The sequence below is a fragment of the Candoia aspera genome, chromosome 6 (genome assembly GCF_035149785.1).
Source record: "Candoia aspera isolate rCanAsp1 chromosome 6, rCanAsp1.hap2, whole genome shotgun sequence".
Lineage (NCBI taxonomy): Eukaryota > Metazoa > Chordata > Lepidosauria > Squamata > Boidae > Candoia > Candoia aspera.
Window position 1 is genome coordinate 38,646,480 of NC_086158.1, and position 18,829 is coordinate 38,665,308.

Sequence of the window (18,829 nt, forward strand, 5' to 3'; positions counted from 1 at the left end):
GGTTGGCTTTGGGTTTCCCAAAGTACTTCCTTGATCTATCCAGAATGTCTTACTATTCAGCTTCACTGGAGGACTTATATATCTCTTCCTTTTTTTTAAACTAAAAAGCCGGAAACACTAACTTTTCCTTATGAGGGCACTGATCAAGTTCCCTCATTGATTCAGTTGCCCTTTTTCGAGGTGTGTCAACCAAAATAGTATTCTTAATAATTCCACTTAATATTCCAGATTTGGCTGCATCACAGTTTTGCTGAAGGATTACAGTATTTTTCTTTGCTTTCCTACTAATTCCTAACATGGAATTCTCCCTCACCTGGTCTCTTCCTTCTGAATTTATCGTTGAATGTATGATGTTGGGTCCCCAACATGGTCCAGCAAGACAATCAGTGTGCCTACTGACACATTCTTTGGCACCCATAAAACCCTCTGTTGTCCCTAATTTGTCTTTTTTTTTTTTATTAAAACAATGCATTGGAACCTAGCATGCCACAAAGCAAAATGTAGCCTCAGGTATAAACTGCATTTTCAATAATGCCTGTAAGACACAAATAGATCCTAGAGGTATTCTTAGAAATTTAACTAGGAGGAGGCTGCAAGACAGTGCTTTATTTTTTGTTTTTGTTTTTCTATGTGTGGATGTTTTGTAATTGTCACAGTGGGTATCACTAATCATTTTGTGAGAGTTGCTGTAGCACACTTTTAGTATTCCAGGTGTGCCCAAATTGGCTTGGGATGCCTGATCTATCCATAATGACCTCAGAATCTCTTTTCTGGTTAGTCACCAGCTGCCAACAAAGACTCCATCAGTGAATGAATGAGTGTATTTAGGGGGGAAAATATGCAATTATTCTATACGTGCTTTGCACAGCACTTACTGTTTTGTTCACCCACCCTTTTTGGAACTCTCTGCGTTCTCTTTTTGTAGTTGTTTCCATTCTAAAATTATATGGGAAAGGAACCACCAGAAAGAGATTGGTGCTAAGATGTATTCATATTCTTGAAAAAATGAGTGGTACAGATAATTTTTTTAAATCTTTAGGTAGTGACAAGGCACTCTGCCATAATATTGTAAAAAGGCCTTCTTCCAAGCAAAATAATCAATTTATATTACAGCAAATAGCTTTCCCTTAGGAGTTTCAGCTATATGTCATACAAATGTGTTTTTTCTTCTCAGAAGCCTCTATCCTTGATTTCCTGCCTTTTTTGCTTTATCTCACAAAGGAGTTCTGCACACTCTGGGCAGAAAGTTCCTTCTCTCAAAAATGGCTAAGGTTCCTTATCAGGCCTGTGCATGTATATGCCATGTTTCCTTTCTCTTTTTTGATCAGATTACATGGAACAATTTAGCCCTTCAGAGGGTCAAATGTTGCAGCTTTCTGCCAAATATTTCCTAAGTTGGTTTAAATGAGATTTCCAAACAATTGTATAAGTAACACATAAACCAAAAGAGAGGAATAAATGCCTGCTTTCACGTATGGAGGTATTTATTTTACTATTAAAAAAAAAATTAAGCCACCCTTCAAATATAAGAAATCCCAGGATGCTATTCATTATATAAGATAAATAAAATATAATAATAATTTTTCTTAAGAGAAAGTATAAGACTCTTCAACCAGCAATTTTATTTGTTCAATATGTATACCATCTTTCTCTTTAACTGAGAAGTCAAAGCAGCTAACAACAATGAAAATATGAAATACAGAATATTAAAAACTAGAAAAACCAATGCTAAAAATAATTAGCAATGAAAGGTCTGGTGAAAGAAATGCATTTTGGCTTCTCTGCAAAAGATAGTGATGGCCAAGCACAGTTCCTGAAGGAGTACATTCCAGATGTAGTTAAGATTTAAAAATCATTGGAATTGAATTTGATTCTTGGTGACTACATAGCCATGTTGATATAATGTTTTTGGTAGCATACAGAATGGTTGGCCATTGCTTTCTTCCAATTTCCATATAGAAGCCAATCTATTAAAATTAGTGAACTGAAATTGCCTGTCAGAGGGAAGGAGTTCACATTGATTTCATGCTGAAAAGAAAATATAGATAAATCTTCCTATTAAGGCAATGATGCACAAACATATATGAAAGAAGAAACAAATGCATATTTACCGTATTTTCCTAATTATGTCAGTGGCAGAGCTGGCTAGTGGCAGTTGAAATTAGTGGTGGAGATGTAGAGTCCAAGAGAGAGAAATGAGTGGATAGAAAGTAGCAACAGTTATGAGTGTTCGTACAATGGGAACAGGTGGGCGTGGAACATGATAGGTTCTCATCCAGCAAGTCCAACCACTGGTCCATCTAGGTGTATTTTAGAGTCTATAGTAGTGGCTCTTGAGGGTCGTTAACTAGATTATTTTCTGGTTGTACTACAGTAATAGCTGTTAGGACTTGAGCCTTTGACCGTTCACATGCAAAACAAGAGCTCTATGTCTACTGAGAGTGTATTTGCAAAATGTCTGGAAATGTTTCTAGAATTCATGGAGCTGGAGATTTGTCCCCAACAATTCTCCTATTACAAATAAAACAAACATCCCTGGCTACTTTCCAGCCTCCATGTGCTCACTCCAATTCTTTAAAGTATTTGATAATGTTGGGAAAGTTGTTGGATATGGCCTTTACTGGGTGAGATATCTTTCTCCAACGCTTCTGTGGGAGGGGGTATTGAGGACCAAAGAGAGGCTGCCAAGCTAGGGAGGAACCTGAGAAATAAATAAGGGTTCTGATTTTAGCATATCATGTCTGCATTAGTGTGAAATAACTGGTGACACATTAGTCTGCCTGATGAATGTTGCGCAGCTTCAGGCAAGCCATAACCTTTTGTTCAGATTCCAACCCATGGAAATCTTTTTTGTTTTGTTTTGTTTGATATGAGATTGACAGATTGCTTTAATGGGATACACCCTTTTTCAACAATGAGAAGTTAATTCTCATCTTGTCTGGGTCTGATGGGGAAAATTATCAAATTTCTCTAACCATATCAGAGGCAAAACAATAGCACACTTCTAAAGATACTCTGAAGTTGCTGGGGGCAAGTTTGAACAAAATATTTTAAACATTTTCAGTCCAGAATGGCTTCCAAGATGATTAAAAACAAAAATATAAGTAAGGAAACCTGGTAAATAGTAACCATACAACTGAATAGTAGAAAATATACCAGACTAGCATAATATAAGGCTAATGTACCCTCCCCCCATCCGGCTGCTTTTAATCCTTCTTCTAAATAGCATCTACTGAATCACATGAAATCAGGATTAGGATAAAGATTATATTGTCTCTTGCTATCCATGCTAGACATAAGAGCAGAAGGGCACTTTGCCATTTTTCCAATAGGGGAAAAATTCATGCCAGTTGAATTTAAAGCAGCAGCCTCATCTAAAGGAATAGTTTCGTTGCCTTTTTCAGCTTGATATCTCTTGTGTTGGGAGTATAAACACCAGAATTCCGGGCATGGTAGCCAGTGGTAGGAAAGGCTGCCCTGATCTTTTAGAAAATTGTCAGCAGCCCTGTCTATTCTTCTCTTGTTCTTACTGTCTGTTCTTAGTTCTCACAGGTACATGCACATACATCATGAAAAGCAGAATAATATAATTTAATCATACATTTTAATACATGACTAGATTTCCCTTTCTGTGCATGTTTGTAGTTGCCTGCCTATTTTTAGATGCAAATTCCACATTAGGGCAATACCTCTACAGGTCAACTCGAAGTCACATAATAATTCTCTCAAGGACCAGAGGGATGAAGAAATAAACAGGGGCTGACTTTCAAGTCCTTGACCTGGTAAGATTTGTAGGAACTTTTTTAGAGCTTTTTTTCCTAGTTTATTTACAAACTGTATTAGAGGAGTATGCATTGAATGTGCATCTTATGAATGAATATATGAATATGTGATTTCAAAAGAAGAAATTGTCTGCCTGAATATTATCTCTCATAAACATCTGATAATATTATCACAGTTTCCTAGTTCAACATACTTTAGTATGTTAAACACATCTTAATCAGAGAAACATGCTGTTCTTCACACTGGATCTATTGGTATGGATAGAGGAAACAGATGGTATCTGACTCCACAACAGGGAGTAGATACTTATGAAGCACAGGCTAAGGAGGTCACCCCAGAGTAGGAAACAAATGCACTGACTGCCAAAAGGCATTGTACAACTGATTGAATTGAGAACATTTTCAACTATTTTAATTTGGGTACTAATGTTAGGTAGCCACTGATGAATTTGCATCCCTTCTAGGTTGGCTGTAGGCATACCATACTATGGCTCATCTCATGACAAAAGTCAAATCATGAAAATGGCCCCCAGATATCTTAGCTGACTTCTGAATCTTCTTTTATAGCATGGATGTTACTGGGGGTGTATTGATCTCCAGAGGATGTTTTGCATTTCTGAAGCACAGATTATTGGCCTCCTCTCTGCTCTTTTTCTTTGAAATTCTCATTAAATGCTTAATCTCCAGGCTGCCAAGGGAAATCCATCTGGTAATAATGAGAGGTGTGGTCTTTCTACTAGGGGCACCCTGTGGAACACCCTTCCTAGTGCTAATTGGGAATGGTCCTGTCTCTGCTGAAACTTAACTAGCACTGATGATGTTACCTAGTTGGGTAACGAAACATCTGCAAGCAAACAACCAAGCTCAGAGAGCACCAAGGACTTCACTTAGATACCTGTTGCTTTTTAAAAAATATATAATTAAGCTGTTAATGAACAGTACATATTTATTTAAATGATCTGCACGGCTGCCCATTTTAGAACCACAACTTTGGGCAGCTCGCAATAATTATATAAAACCAACATCATACAAAAAATACAAAACGGTAAAAATTAAAACGAAACCTGGTGCCACAACCAAACTCCTTTTGATAGAGCCAACAGCACTGTCTTCCCCCTCCGACTTCACTCTATCCCAGTGTTTCTGGTTGTGTTTTCAGCTACTCTGTGAAAACATGTTATTAACTTTATGATTTCATCCTATAGTACATTGATTTTTGTGGATTTTTTAAATTATAATTTTAAGCCAGTTTGAATGCCTTAAGTGAAAGTGGGATTCAGATATTTGAAGAAGTATGTTCTGTGTGTGTATAAAAGGCTTTTTTGTGTGTGTTTCTTTTTTTAGGGGATGAGCTGGAGTATATCAGGCCCAATCTTTATCGGAACATAGCACGGCAGCTCAACATCTCTCTACACTCGGAAACCGTGGTGACGGATGCTTTCTTGGCTGTGGCCACTCAAATCTTTTCTTCAGGTGCTGTATTAAATGCGAAATAAGGGTAAACGAAAGAGAAATGGGAGAAACCAGGATGTGTAGGGCATAGCACGCTGCAGGTCAGCCTGGTGAGCGGAGCCCACTTGGCAAAGGATGCTGGCTTTAAGCAAATTAGTGATGAATGTTGCACTAATGATTCAGTGTAAGCCAATGTACATTTTTCTTATGCCTCATTGGGTAAGGAAATATTTTAGCCTCTCCCTGTTTTCTGTCTTCCAGAAAGGGAGCCTCTTTAACGTCAAGTGTTGTATTTTTATGCATTCTTGGCAACTGCTGTGTTTGCTACAGAGAGATCTGTTTTTCTCCTCTTTTTGGCTTGTGAGATTACACATGCTCTTGGCTGCAGAATAAGCTTCATTTTACTCTGTCTGTTTCTCACGGCGCAGAAAGCAGTAAAAAAAAGTCCATATGGAAAATCAAGGAATATCATCATTTGAGAGTCTTCATTCCAGACATTCGTGTTGGCATTTGGGGTTTTGCCCCTCCCTTTTTTTATCCATATCCCAACTCTGTGAAATAAGCTAGGTTTTGTGTCACTTTGGAACCAGTTCCAGACCTGATTGTATGACATTGGGTGGTTTTTAAGAGTGGGATTGATTTTTTTCCCTAGCTCTGCACCAATTTATTTGAAATCAGAACAAAGCCAGTCTTGAAATGCTACAGTAGCCTTGCAGAGTTAGTGTACTGTCTATTTCTCACTGGCAGGAAATCATGGATTTAATCAGCCTCCCAATTCCTGGGCATGCTGTTCTCTGCCATAAAAATTTGGTGTTGGCTTCCTGAGGTCTGTCTGCAATGTTGAGAGTTTATCTCCCCCACATGCACACTAGTGGTTGCAAAATGGCTGATAAGTTGTTCTTTCACCTTCAGAGCAATTTCAAAGACTAACAGAAGGAAATACTTTTTCGCGAGAACATGGTTACTGTGAAATTTACTGTCAGTGTTATGGTAGCCAGCTGGGTGGTTTTAGAACAAGACTGGACAATTTCATGGAGAACCAGGCTTATCAGTGGCTACTAATGTTGATTCTTGTTTACTACCTCCTGAATTACAGGCAGCATGTCTTAAACTTTTGTTACTGGAAGCAACAGTCAAGGGGACAATCACTCTCCAGTCTAGTCTTGGGAACTTACCAATACATCCAGCTGGCCATTCTGTGACAGAGAGTGCTATAGTACCTGGGCATATGACCTGATCCAGCAAGGTTGTTGTTATTTTCATGCATTTTTCAATGCAGCAGAGGCAAGTTACCGTATATACTGTATAATTCCTTTAAAAAATACAGTGAACCTTCCCTTGCATTGTTTCCATATTAGGTATGCACATGAGAAGTGGTAGAGATTCAGTGTCATTCTTAGCACTTTTCTGTGGCTCTTCTGGGGGGAATAGTGATTGGCTCAAGGTGATCCCTGTATATTTTCAGCATTTTGAGGACTGCAGAAGTAAAAAATGACCATTGGTTGATTTCAAACGTCTTTATGAGAAGTAAAAAATGGTGTGCTGTGGTGTGCTGTGCCCATAAAGGCTTCATCCATATAACATATTAAAAAGCATGGCTGTGTGTTCAACATGGTTAAGCAAACCTCAGACAAACTGAAGTTCCCATGGTTTGCTATACCCACTCCTTATGGGCCCAGTAATTTGTGTTGACTATCACTTTCTGATTTTAGTTTTTTGTAAACAACAACAAAAACCTGCAGTTATCTCGTCCAGAATGAAGCCACTACATACAGTATGGAGTTCATCTGGGGGAAGCTAGTATCACACCAATCCCCTTATTTTCAAAATCTTAATGGTTATACATCCACAGGACTTTCAGTACTTTGTACCTAACTATAGTACAAACATGCTGGCATTTTTTCCTACTGAGTTGTTGGCCACAAATCGCGGTTTGTCCATTTGCCCAGCAAAATAAGCCAATCACCACGCAGAGCCGGAGAATCAAACTCATCTATTTAGACATCTATATAAAGGAGGACTTCCTCTCCTCAACAGAAGAGAGAAGCCCTGAACACGAGACAAGCGGCGGCTTTTATACAAGTTTCAAGAGTCATTAAAGTGGTTACCTCATGCCGTACATCCTCCATTTGCTTAGCATGAACAACCCCTGATTATGGATAGCACTTATTTGATTAAGGTATACACCTGCTTAACGTAAACTCCGAACTCCTGTGGTTTCCTGGGGGCTTCCTGTCCAGCTGGCAAACAGCATCCCTCTTATCTGGCAGGCACCCTCTTCTATTTTTCTAATAAACATCCTTATCTATTCTAACCTACTTTCCCAATTGACATCCTAATCTATTCTGCTCTCTAGCCTGGCAAAGTTCAGGTCATACATTGGTCAATCACATACGTCCTGCTCCACACATGCCACCTTGCTTTCTACACATACATTGATACACGGATTCTGAGTCAGATGACTCATCCCCGTGTCCCTCCATATCCCTTGCCCATATATCCAATTTCTTGTCTCTCAGTATCTTCATCATATAAATTCTCATTTCATCCCGAGCTCAGGAGTGAGATGGGTTTAAGTCTTTTGCTGTACTGATACTTTCAAGTAGAATTTTCTCCCTTAAGCTGACCACATCCAATGACAGCTGTAATGTATGGTGTGTGAAATCTGTTATGCTTCATGTCAGGCTCTGCCTGCTACCCAGTAAAAACACAGACGCTAGAGTAGACTTAGGTTCTGGTTTTATTTGAGTATAGAATGCATGCCCTTAGAAAAGCTGAGAGTGAGTGGAGCGTGCCGGAACGGGATTTAAATAGCCCGCGCCGGTCAGCGCTCCACCCCTTCTTACTCCGGGTGCGCCCCGAGCCCCGTTGGTTCCGTTGCCGGTAGGTGAGGGGTCGTGGAGCCCCTCCTGTGCCTCGGGCGTTTCCTTGACTGTTTTCCCGGCCGGTGATGGTTCATTGCCGGGCGATCAGGTTTGTAATCTTTTTGACAGCTCGGGCACGCCTTGTGGTCTGGTCTTGTCAATTACCTTCTTTGCAACATTGTATCTCTCTGTTCCACGCCTCTGGCTAGAGTCGATACTTTGTTGCCAGCACCTGTTGCTCTCTTTTGTTAGCTAGTTGCCTTTTCCCTTAATCCGCCCAGTACCCATTTCCCTGTATTGTTATGAGAGCCGTTGCGATGTCACAAGCATCGCAACGGTGATCATGACATACTGCCCCCCTTCGGGAAGGTTAAGCCACAGGTTTGGAGGGGTAGGCGGTGTGGAAGGTGCGGATCAGGTCGGGAGCCTGGACATCACGGGCAGCGACCCACTCAGGGTGTGGAAAGTGTTTCCACTTTACGAGGTATTGAAGGGAGCCCCGCCGCTTGCGGGAGTCAAACACCTCCTTTACTTCGAAGTGTTGCTGCCTGTCTATCATCACTGGTGGGGGGGGGCGTGCGTGGGTGCCACCGGGAGGGATCACTTGCCGGCTTGAGTAAGCTGCAGTGAAATATCGAGTGCAGTCTCTTTAGATTATGGGGCAGGTCCAAGCGAACCGTGACTGGGTTCACTATTTGTGTCACCTGGAATGGTCCAATAAACTTGGGGACCAGCTTCTTCGACGGTTGCGGCAATTTTATGAATCTGGTGGATAGATAGACCATGTCTCCCACCTGAAATGTTGGTTGCTGGCGCTGGTGTTTGTCCGCTTGTGATTTGTACGCTGTTTGTGCTTCTTTAAGCGCGTCCTTGATGACTGGCCAGGAATCTGCGATTTTCTCACCCCAATCACAGGCGGCCACTGTTGGGGACGGAGGCTGAGGTAGTTCAGGGATGGGGACAAACTCCCAACCCAACACCACCCCAAAGGGTTTTTTTCCGGTGCTTTGGTGTATCGCGTTGTTGTATGCGACCTCTGCAAATGGGAGGAGGTCTACCCAGTCATCTTGGTGATAGTTTATGTAGGAGTGGAGGAATTGCTCCAGTGTGGCATTAAGGATCTCTGTGGATCCGTCCGTCTGGGGATGCCAGGAGGTTGACAGGGCTTGCTGGGTACCTATCAGCTTCAAAAAAGCCCGCCAAAACCTTGAGGTAAATTGTGTGCCCCTATCGGTCACCAAGCGGGAGGGGCATCTGTGTAGGCGGTACACGTGAACTAGGAACAGTTTCGCCAGCTGTTCGGCTGACGGGATTGAGGCGCAGGGGATGAAATGTGCTTGTTTTGAAAAGTAGTCTTTTACCACCCAAATGACCGTTTTCTTTTGGCTGGGTGGTAAGTCGACTATGAAGTCCATTGAGATTTCATCCCAAGGGCGGGAGGGTTCAGCTACGAGTTGCAGCAGCCCCTGGGGTTTGCCAGCCAGTCGCTTGGCCCTAGCGCACACTGAGCAGGACGCCACATACGTCTTGACGTCCTTGCTCAGCGAGGGCCACCAAAACTGTCTCCGAGTCAGGTGTAGGGTTTTCAAAACCCGAAGTGACCAGCCTGTTTGCTGTCATGCGATCTGTTGAGGATCGCCTGCTGTTGTGAGTCGGGTACGTATAACCTTCCCTCCGCCCATGCAAGGTCCTGGTCCATGGTGACCTTGTTGGGGTTGGCGAGGAGCCAGGGGTCAGATTTCAATGCCGTTATGAAATCTGCCCGTAGCCCACCTGGTATTTGAGGTTGCCTGTGTCTAGGGGCGGGTTGCGTCGTCGTTGTTTGTGAGGGGGGGCAGGCTGTCCCCGAGCACGACCCCAGGTGACCGCCGCCATACCCAGCTGGGAATCGGAAAGCACCATCCCTACAATGTCAGAGATAGGCTCTGCATCCTGGGGCAGTTGAGAGAGTGCGTCTGCCAAGAAGCTCTTTTTGCCTGGTATGAACTTCAGCTGGAAGTTGAACCGACTGAAGAACTGAGCCCATCGTATTTGCTTGGGACTGAGGCACCGGGGCGTACGGAGCGCCTTGAGGTTGCGGTGGTCTGTCCAGTCCTCAAACGGGCAAGTCGTCCCTTCCAAAAGGTGACGCCAAGCCTCCAGCGCTGCTTTAACCGCAAATGCTTCCTTTTCCCATACGTGCCAGTGCCTCTCTGTCTCCGAGAATTTCCTCGAGAGGTAGGCGCATGGCTTCAGGATTCCCGCGGAATCCTTTTGCAGCAGGATGGCGCCTATTGAGAAGTCAGAGGCGTCCACCTGCACCACAAAAAGTTGTTCGGGGTCCGGGTGAGCTAGGATTGGCTCCGCTGTGAACAGCACTTTTAGCCTGTCAAACACGGTTTGACAGGCAGGAGTCCAATTAAGTACAGCCCCCGGGTTTTTTACCTTGCGCGTCTCCCCAATGCCCTTGGTCTTGAGCAAATTGGTTAAGGGTAGGGCTATTTCCGCGAACCCCCTCGCGAAGGACCTATAGAAATTTGCGAACTCGAAGCTTTGAAGCTGGTGCCTGGTGCGTGGGCATTCCCAGCTCAAAACTGCCTGGACCTTCACAGGGTCCATTTCTACGCCTTTGTCAGAGATTCTGTACCCTAGGTAGTCCAAGCGTGATTTGTGGAATTCGCACTTGGACAGCTTAGCGTAGAGTTTGGCTTTCTGTAGCTTAGTGAGGACTTGCCTCACCAACCTCTCGGGTTCCCTCTGCGTCCTCGTGTATATGAGGACATCATCCAGGTAAACCAGTACGCCCTTGAATAGGTGTTCGTGCAGTACCTCGTTGATGAGTTGCATGAAGACCCCCGGGGCCCCCGCAAGACCGAATGGCAGTACCTTGTATTGGAAGGAGCCCAAGGGACAGTTGAATGCCGTTTTCCACTCGTCCCCCTCCCTGATGCAGATTCTGTAATATGCCTCGTGGAGGTCGAGTTTGGAAAACACCCTTCCCTTTGACAGGTGTGCTAGCATGTCCTTTACGAGGGGTAGGGGGCATTTGTTGGATAGGGAAGCGGAATTTAATCCACGGTAATCGGTGCATAGTCTCAGGGTGCCGTCCTTCTTTTCCCGAAATAGGACGGGTGCTCCAACACCCGTCCTATTTGCTTGTTCTATGTTTGCTTGTTCTATGAAGCCCCTGGAGAGGTTTTTATCCAAGAATTCCTGCAGCGCTGCTAATTCTCTCTGGGTCATGGGGTAGATCTTGGGCTTGGGTAATGGGACGTCTGGGAGCAGTTCAATTGTGCAGTCCGTCTTGTGGTGGGGGGGTAATTGGTCCGCCTCCTCTTCTCCAAAGACATCTGCAAAGTCTGCATATTGCTCCAGCAGTCCTTCTGGGGGGGGGGGGGTCGTGGGTGTGGTCAACGACTTCTGCCCTCCCCACCGTCAGAGCAGATGGTTTGTCCGGTGTCGGTGCCTGGTAGACCCCGTCTTTGAACTTGATGGAGCGTGTCCTCCAGTCTATGTGTGGGTTGTTGCGTGCTAGCCAGGGGATCCCCAGCACTATTATGGGTTTCCCTATCTGGGTCACCACAAAGTTTGATTCCTTGTGGGTGCCCATTGTCAGGGTGACCATTCCGGTCCTCTGGGTGGCCGGTCTCCCCCCCGCTGTAGAACCGTCTAGTTGATGGAACGCCAGCGGTTTAGGGAGGGGGAAACGGCAGTTTTAGTGCGGCGACAATGTCTGGGTGGATCAGATTTCTGGAGCACCCAGAATCCACCATAGCTTTGGCCGCAATGGCTCTAGGGCCGTAAGAGAGTTCAATTGTCCCTGCCAGGATGGAGCAATCATCACTCACCCTGGGGTTGTTGCACCCCTTCTTCACCACCTGCCCAGCGGCGCTGCTTAAAGCAGGTGGGGAGCGTTTTCCGCCGGCTGTTCTTGGGCGTCGATCGCGTCCCCTGCGAGGTAGGCGTCTGCGTCCTCGTCCGGGGTTGCTAACGCTCCTGTCAGCCATCTGGGGGGGTTGGATGGCTTGTGCGGCGTCTTCGCTGTGGGTCTGGGCGGGCGATCCGTTCTGTTTGTGAAACAGTCCGCCGCTCGGTGGCCCGTTTTCCCGCACCTGGTACACTGCCTGCGGGCAAGCCTCCGTTGTTGGTCTGCGTGCCAGATTGGGCCCGACTGTGGGACAGGTTCTCTTGTGTTGGGCGGGATTTTGTCATCTGCGGTTGCGAGCAGGAACGTGTGCTGAGCGTGCTCCGCTTTTCCAGCTAGGCAAATCCACCCGTGAAGGGAGGCTGGGTCGTCCCTGTAGAGTGCCCATTGAAGCACCTCCCAGTTGAGGCCACGCTTGAACATGTCGATCAGGGTGGCCTCAGACCATTCCGTGATTTTGCCTGCGAGGACCTTGAACTCGAGGGCGTAGTCGGCCACCGTTTTTCTTCCCTGGTGCAGCGCTTGAAGTGTGCACTTGGCCCTTTCCTTCGCCAGGGGGTCCTCAAAGTAATGCTTCAACTCGGTGAGGAAGTGGAAATCGGCCAAGGCTGGGGCTCCGGACTCGGACATCTGCACGTACCAGTCCGCAGCCCTGTCATGGAGCTTGGTGGCCACCGCCGAGATTTTAGCGGCTTCTGTGTTGAAGCAATGGCCGTATTGGGCCATGTAGTCCCTCGCATTTGTTAGAAAGAAGGACAGTTTCGTAGGGTTCCCGTCAAATTGTACGGGGAAGTCTTTGGCAAACCTCCCAATTTGCGGGTCCCTGACCTGTGGGTGGTGAGGGATGGCTCTCACTGGCCTGGGGCCGCAAATCCCTGTGACAGAGTCTCGTGCTTGGCCCCTTCCGCTCGGGTTTGTTGGTGGGGTGGGTATGTTGCCCCGATCCCCTCTTGCCTCCTGTGCCGCCTCAGTCTTGGAGCGCTCGCTGACGATTGTTGCTAGGGACTGGAGCATATGTTCCAGGTCTCGTACCTTGGCTTTCAGGGTTGTGTCCTCGTCTGCCGATGTCGGGGACAGGAGCAGGTGCTCAAGGTATCGTACCCTGGCTTCCAGGGCCGTGACCCTGTCTGGCGTGCCCTGGTCGTCCGACGTCGGTGCTGCCAGATGCTGTCCGGTACGTAGTCTTGCGCCTTCCTGCTCGGGCGTTTGGGGGTAGCGGAGCCTCCAGGTGGAGTAGGGTGTTCCTGTCCAGGGTCCTGCTCTGCCGGCCCAAGCGAGGAGTTGCTGGTCCCCAACTTCGTCTTCTGTAGGGGTTCTCCCATCTGGGTTGGAACTCCAGGTCTGGAACTGGGGTGCAGTGCGGGCAGGGAGGGTGTCCGTGTCCCCTTTCGGGTGCGCTGCCTCCAGCCGCTGTCGGGTCGCCTCTGCTTCTTGCAGGCCGTCCTTCACGCCTCTGGTGCGAAGTGCTGGCTCCATCGCTGTCCCTGGTTCCATTTTTCGCCAGTTGGTCTCTCCCGCGGAAAATTTTTCGTCCGGTTGAGCTTGGTGATTTTGGTTTGGTGACTCTCAGCTTTATGTCAGGCTCTGCCTGCTACCCAGTAAAAACACAGATGCTAGTGTAGGCTTAGGTTCTGGTTTTATTTGGGTATAGAATGCATGCCCTTAGAAAAGCTGAGAGTGAGTGGAGCGTGCCGGAACGGGATTTAAATAGCCCGTGCCGGTCAGCGCTCCACCCCTTCTTACTCCGGGTGCGCCCCGAGCCCCGTTGGTTCCGTTGCCGGTAGGTGAGGGGTCGTGGAGCCCTTCCTGTGCCTTGGGCGTTTCCTTGATTGCTTCCCTGGCCGGTGATGGTTCATTGCTGGGCGATCAGGTTCGTAATCTCTTTGACAGCTCGGGCGCGCCTCGTGGTCTGGTCTTGTCAGTTACCTTCTTTGCAACACTGTGCCTCCGGCTAGAGTCGATACTTTGTTGCCAGCACCTGTTGCTCTCTTTTGTTAGCTAGTTGCCTTTTCCCTTAATCCGCCCGGTACCCATTTCCCTGTATTGTTACGCGAGCCGTTGCGATGTCACAAGCATCGCAACGGTGATCATGACACTTCATCACTCATTATGTTGGTGTAGAGAGTAAGGAAGATGACCTTGACCAAGATATGCAGAAACTGTTACCTAGGCAAAAGAGGCTGATTTCCTGGTCTGGTCTATCTAGTGGAGCAGACAGGGAGAAAATTAGGTGACCAGTAGCAGGTGAGAGTGGAAATGTGTTTATTGGCTGTTTCAGATTGATGTAGGCATGCCTCTCCCTCGGGATCCCTTTCCAGCCTCCTCTGTTGCCATTTTGCTGTTGTCTACCTAGGAGGCTGGATACAGTGGTGTGAAGAAAAGTGATATAACAGGTTAAAATGGTTTAACACTGAAATGAGGGGACCAACTCTATCTCCATTGCCTCCAAAAAGTGCATGGAGGGATCTGGAAGCAGGGACTATTGATTTTGTAAAAAAAGAAAAGGAAGAGAGGAAAAGTATAAGTGAAAGTGCTATTCCCTTTGTGACTTGACCCAGTTTTTTTTCTAAAAAACCCTTTATTCAGAATGGGGTGTAGAAAAGTCAAAGGAAGAAACTTAGAGGTGGGGAACAGAGTCCTGCAGCCACCTCACTGCTGTTGCGACATCATGATCAATGGATGTTTTTCCTGTTAGCTGGTGGAATCAACCAATCACTTTGATTCTTATACTCTGTATACCAAAATCAGGTCAACACTGTTGGGCAGAACAGAGGCAATAAAGCCAAGGTAGGAATCAACAACAGAGACAGCAAATATTATGCCAGTATAGTTTTATGCTGACTCACGCTTGGGTGGATAGCAATTTAACTCAACAGTAAGTGTGAAAACAAAAAATGGAAGAGGAGTCTACATTTTGCTGCCACACCTGCATGTTATGTTGTTTTTCTAGAGAAAGGGATGCTGTGGCGCTGTGGGTTAGACCGCTGAGCTGCTGAGCTTGCCGATCAGAAGGTTGGTGGTTTGAATCCGCGTGACGGGGTGAGCTCCCATCGCTAGTCCTAGCTCCTGCCAGCCTAGCAGTTTGAAAACATGCAGATGCGAGTAGATTAATAGGTACCTCTTCGGCAGGCAGATAACGGTGTTCCGTTTAGTCATGCCGGCCACATGACCACAGAAGTGTCTACGGACAAACGCCGGCCCTTCGGCTTTGAAACGGAGATGAGCACCGCCCCCTAGAGTCGGACATGACTGGACTTAACATCAAGGGAAACCTTTACCTTTACTAGTGGCTGTTTAACCATAAGCTAACCCGTAGCCTGAGTTTGGACAATTTAGCTGGTGCTGCTTAAAAGCAACAACATAATTATCCATTGTGATTAATGGCATCTCATTTAACCACAAAGTTTGTTTGTTTGTTTGTTTTATTTTATTTTTTTTATTTATCAAATTTGTCACCGCCCATCTCCTCCCACTGGAGGGACTCTGTTAAGTTAACCACAAAGTTAAAACCACAAAGTTTCCATGTTAGAACAAAATAGTAAACCAAAGTACCATATGGCTTAGCATGTTGCATGAATGCCAGCAGTGATAGCTCAACATCTCCCATGAGCTTTGTATCTGATGAATTTGAATCTGGGCTTCCACAATCCTAATCGAACACCATCTAAACCACAACACCACTTGACCATATTGATTTAACATTGACCATTCTTTTCTTACAAAAGTTCTTCAGGCTTTCTTGAATCTTTGAATGCACACTTATATGATTTAGAAACTTATCAAAATGTATGTTTATCAAAACAGTTGTTTTGTTCACATAGGCCACGTCTTTTTAAAAAAACCAAGGAACACTTTATAAAAATTGTTAATTTTTTTAGTGCCTCTTTGAAAACAGAGGGATCATTTTTATATCTCACTTGTCAGAACGGTTGCATTGCATAAGAGGCAAAGGAGGATAAAATATTATCGAGAAAGTGGGAGGTGGTACTTCTGAAAAAAGATTAAAGCTGAAACCCTATGTGTGTTTTAGCGGGTTTAGCCTTGTTGAACAGAGTGTGATTTATTCCATTTCTCTAGGATTATGTGACAGTGTGACAAGGCAGTGGCTCTGTTAAGAAATGAAAAGCTTGGGTATCAGTGGAGAAGCAAAACACCTCATATTTCCTAAACAGTGAGCTTAGCGTGATAGAGTAATCTCCCAGGCACTGTGTTCATTTGTCTTCCTCTTTGTATTCAGTAAAAAGGGAGGTGGGTGGGTCTGCCTTTGGATTTTAGTGACTTGTGCTAACACAGCACATGCAGTAGACACATTCACAAGTGATGCCCTCTTTCTCTCTCTCTCTCTCTCTCTCTCTCTCTCTCTCTCTCACACACACACACACACACACTTTGTTCTTTCACTGTAGTCTAGGACTTACTGTGTTGTTCACACTGTAAGTGGTCATTCTCTTGGGTCTTTGAAAATAGATGAGCCAATCTATGTAATAAATATAAATATAAATGAGGATGTAGTTATGCCAATTAAACCCCAGTTCAACACATAAAGTTGCCTAGCTAATATGCTGCATATGTTTTTTTAAATTAATATTGCAATCTACTAAAAGGGCTGAAATACTAACTTTTTTTATAAACCTAATTTCCACACTCAATTGAAGATCATCCTCCATGATGGATAATATATTTTCTCATTTGCCTAACTAATCTTTTCTCTGTGGGCATGACAGTGGTAGAAAACAAATATATTTCCTTAGTAAATCACAATACAAAACCATCATTTAATAATGTATTGCTTAATTGTCACAAAAAACAGGTTTATCTAAATCCAGAGGTTAAACTATCAGTGATATTCTTTAATGTCACTTTAATAGTTTATATTACACACAGACAAAAGTGGCCTGCAACACAGCTTAAGACTGGGAGTAGACATTTTATGGCTGGATTTATGCAACTTGCAGAGTTCATATAACATGAAGCGGCAAGGTGTCTGCCAGGATATGGTCAAAAACCATACCCTGCAGACATTCCAGTGAAGAGGCAAAACCAAACAAGCCATGTTTAGTCTAAGGTAAATTCAAGAACCCAGAACTATCAAGTCAGGGAATGCAACTTTCATATGGCCGTTCATTTGAGGTGTCAACCTCAATTACTTCAAGAGGCAGTTGGAAGAAGTGGAAAGGAACTGCATTCTGTTATAAGCAAGAGATTGTATAAATGTGTGGAGCTTATTTTAAATTGAAAGTACATATAAGCTTCAATCTGTCTGCTACTGCCCTTCTCTGTCAAATGAGGAGCAAGGAATTGATTCCAGGCCCCCTGATTATCTGGTTGGCAGGATGGAGGTAATGCTCCACATTCTCTTTCTATCTGCTAATCCATTTTGATATTCCCTACTGCTGTGAGCACAGATGAAAGATAACAGTAATAATTCCAAACTAAGACTGATTGAGCCTTATTTTCCATCTTCTTGAACCCAACCTGCTAACCCCAAAATGACTAGCATTTGCCATCACATTTATTGCTAGCTGAATGATTCATGTGGGACTTTCAAGATGTACCAGATACAAATAAGGCAAGGGTTTCTACGCTGTTAAAAAGGTTTACTGAAAATAAAGCATTGACTATTGATCTCCATGTAAATTATATGTTAATCAGGACCTTTCTGAGACTCAGAGTCATGGAACAGAATGTTCATTATCGGCCTCTCCTTGCTGTTTTCTTCTCATTGTGCCAGAATGTGATTTTTCTCTGTTTAAAAATACTGCTAAAGGTTTATATAATTGTAAAACTATCATCTATATTGACATTAGAATTAATGAAAAAGTGTGTTAAACCTGTATGCCTTAAAATGGAACAAAAAAGATAATAGTACTATTTTTACTTGCAAAGTGTAGAACTCCTGCAAACTGTCATATGTTTCATGTTTTATGAACTACTATAAACAACACTTACACATAATGACAGTGTATTTTTTACTGACTTATCATCACTGAATACAGATAGAAGTTATTTTACTTTGAGCCTAAATTCTATTACCTTCTATCTCTCATTTTAATATACATTTCAAGAAGAGTTCTGTAGAACAATACCACTGGAAAGCTTGCAAATTGTTAGGTCCACTGAATCCATTGTCTCAATTTTGTTTTATTTGCTTATTGTTAAAAAAGCAAGATAAGAGCTAGCTTTTACTCTAAGAAGTAAGAGTGAGGCTGGAGTTGAATGCTACCATGACCCTGATTGCTGTTGCCCCTTGCTTTCCATTCCAGGAAACGCTTGTCCATTGCCTTCCTTTCAGGGGCAGAATTTAATGCATGTAGATGCCTTTATATGTATCTGCACATACAGATACAAAAATAAAAATATGTGTATGAATCAGATGGGCTATTTGGGAGCTGGAAGTGAAACCCTTTATGTCTGGCAAAACTATGAAACAGTGCACTAGTGGATTTATTATTTTTTCAAACCCCAATGGAAAAGTGATAGCTCAGGAAAAGGAAAATAGTAATAAACAATATATCCTGCTGGGTTTCAAAGCAGCAATATTCTAGACAAGTGCTATAACCACTGCGCAATTAGAGGACTACTGTACTGGTAAGGGTAGCTCCAGAAGACATTGTAGACCATGGAAACTATTGACTTAGTTGAGGAGGTACTCCTGCCTCTACACAGTCACCAAACAAAGTGAAGGGGTTGCCTAGAACAAAGCAGGCAATTCTTGAGTTGGAACAAGCTCAAATCTCACTTTCAAGAAAACATGGGCAGAAGTTACATTCATGGTAGGTTGGAGGTGAATAGAAGATTACAATATCTGTTCTAGTCCTTTAGAGCTA

General features: G+C 44.3%; 1 protein-coding gene across 1 annotated transcript in view; it reads left to right on the plus strand.

The window, feature by feature from the left end:
* Nucleotides 1–18,829, plus strand: part of BOK (BCL2 family apoptosis regulator BOK) — a 32,996-nt gene that overhangs the window by 8,944 nt on the left and 5,223 nt on the right. Inside the window, exon 3 of the mRNA XM_063306787.1 lies at nucleotides 5,127–5,255. Coding sequence (XP_063162857.1) covers nucleotides 5,127–5,255 — 129 coding nt within the window. The remainder of the gene's footprint in view (nucleotides 1–5,126; nucleotides 5,256–18,829) is intronic.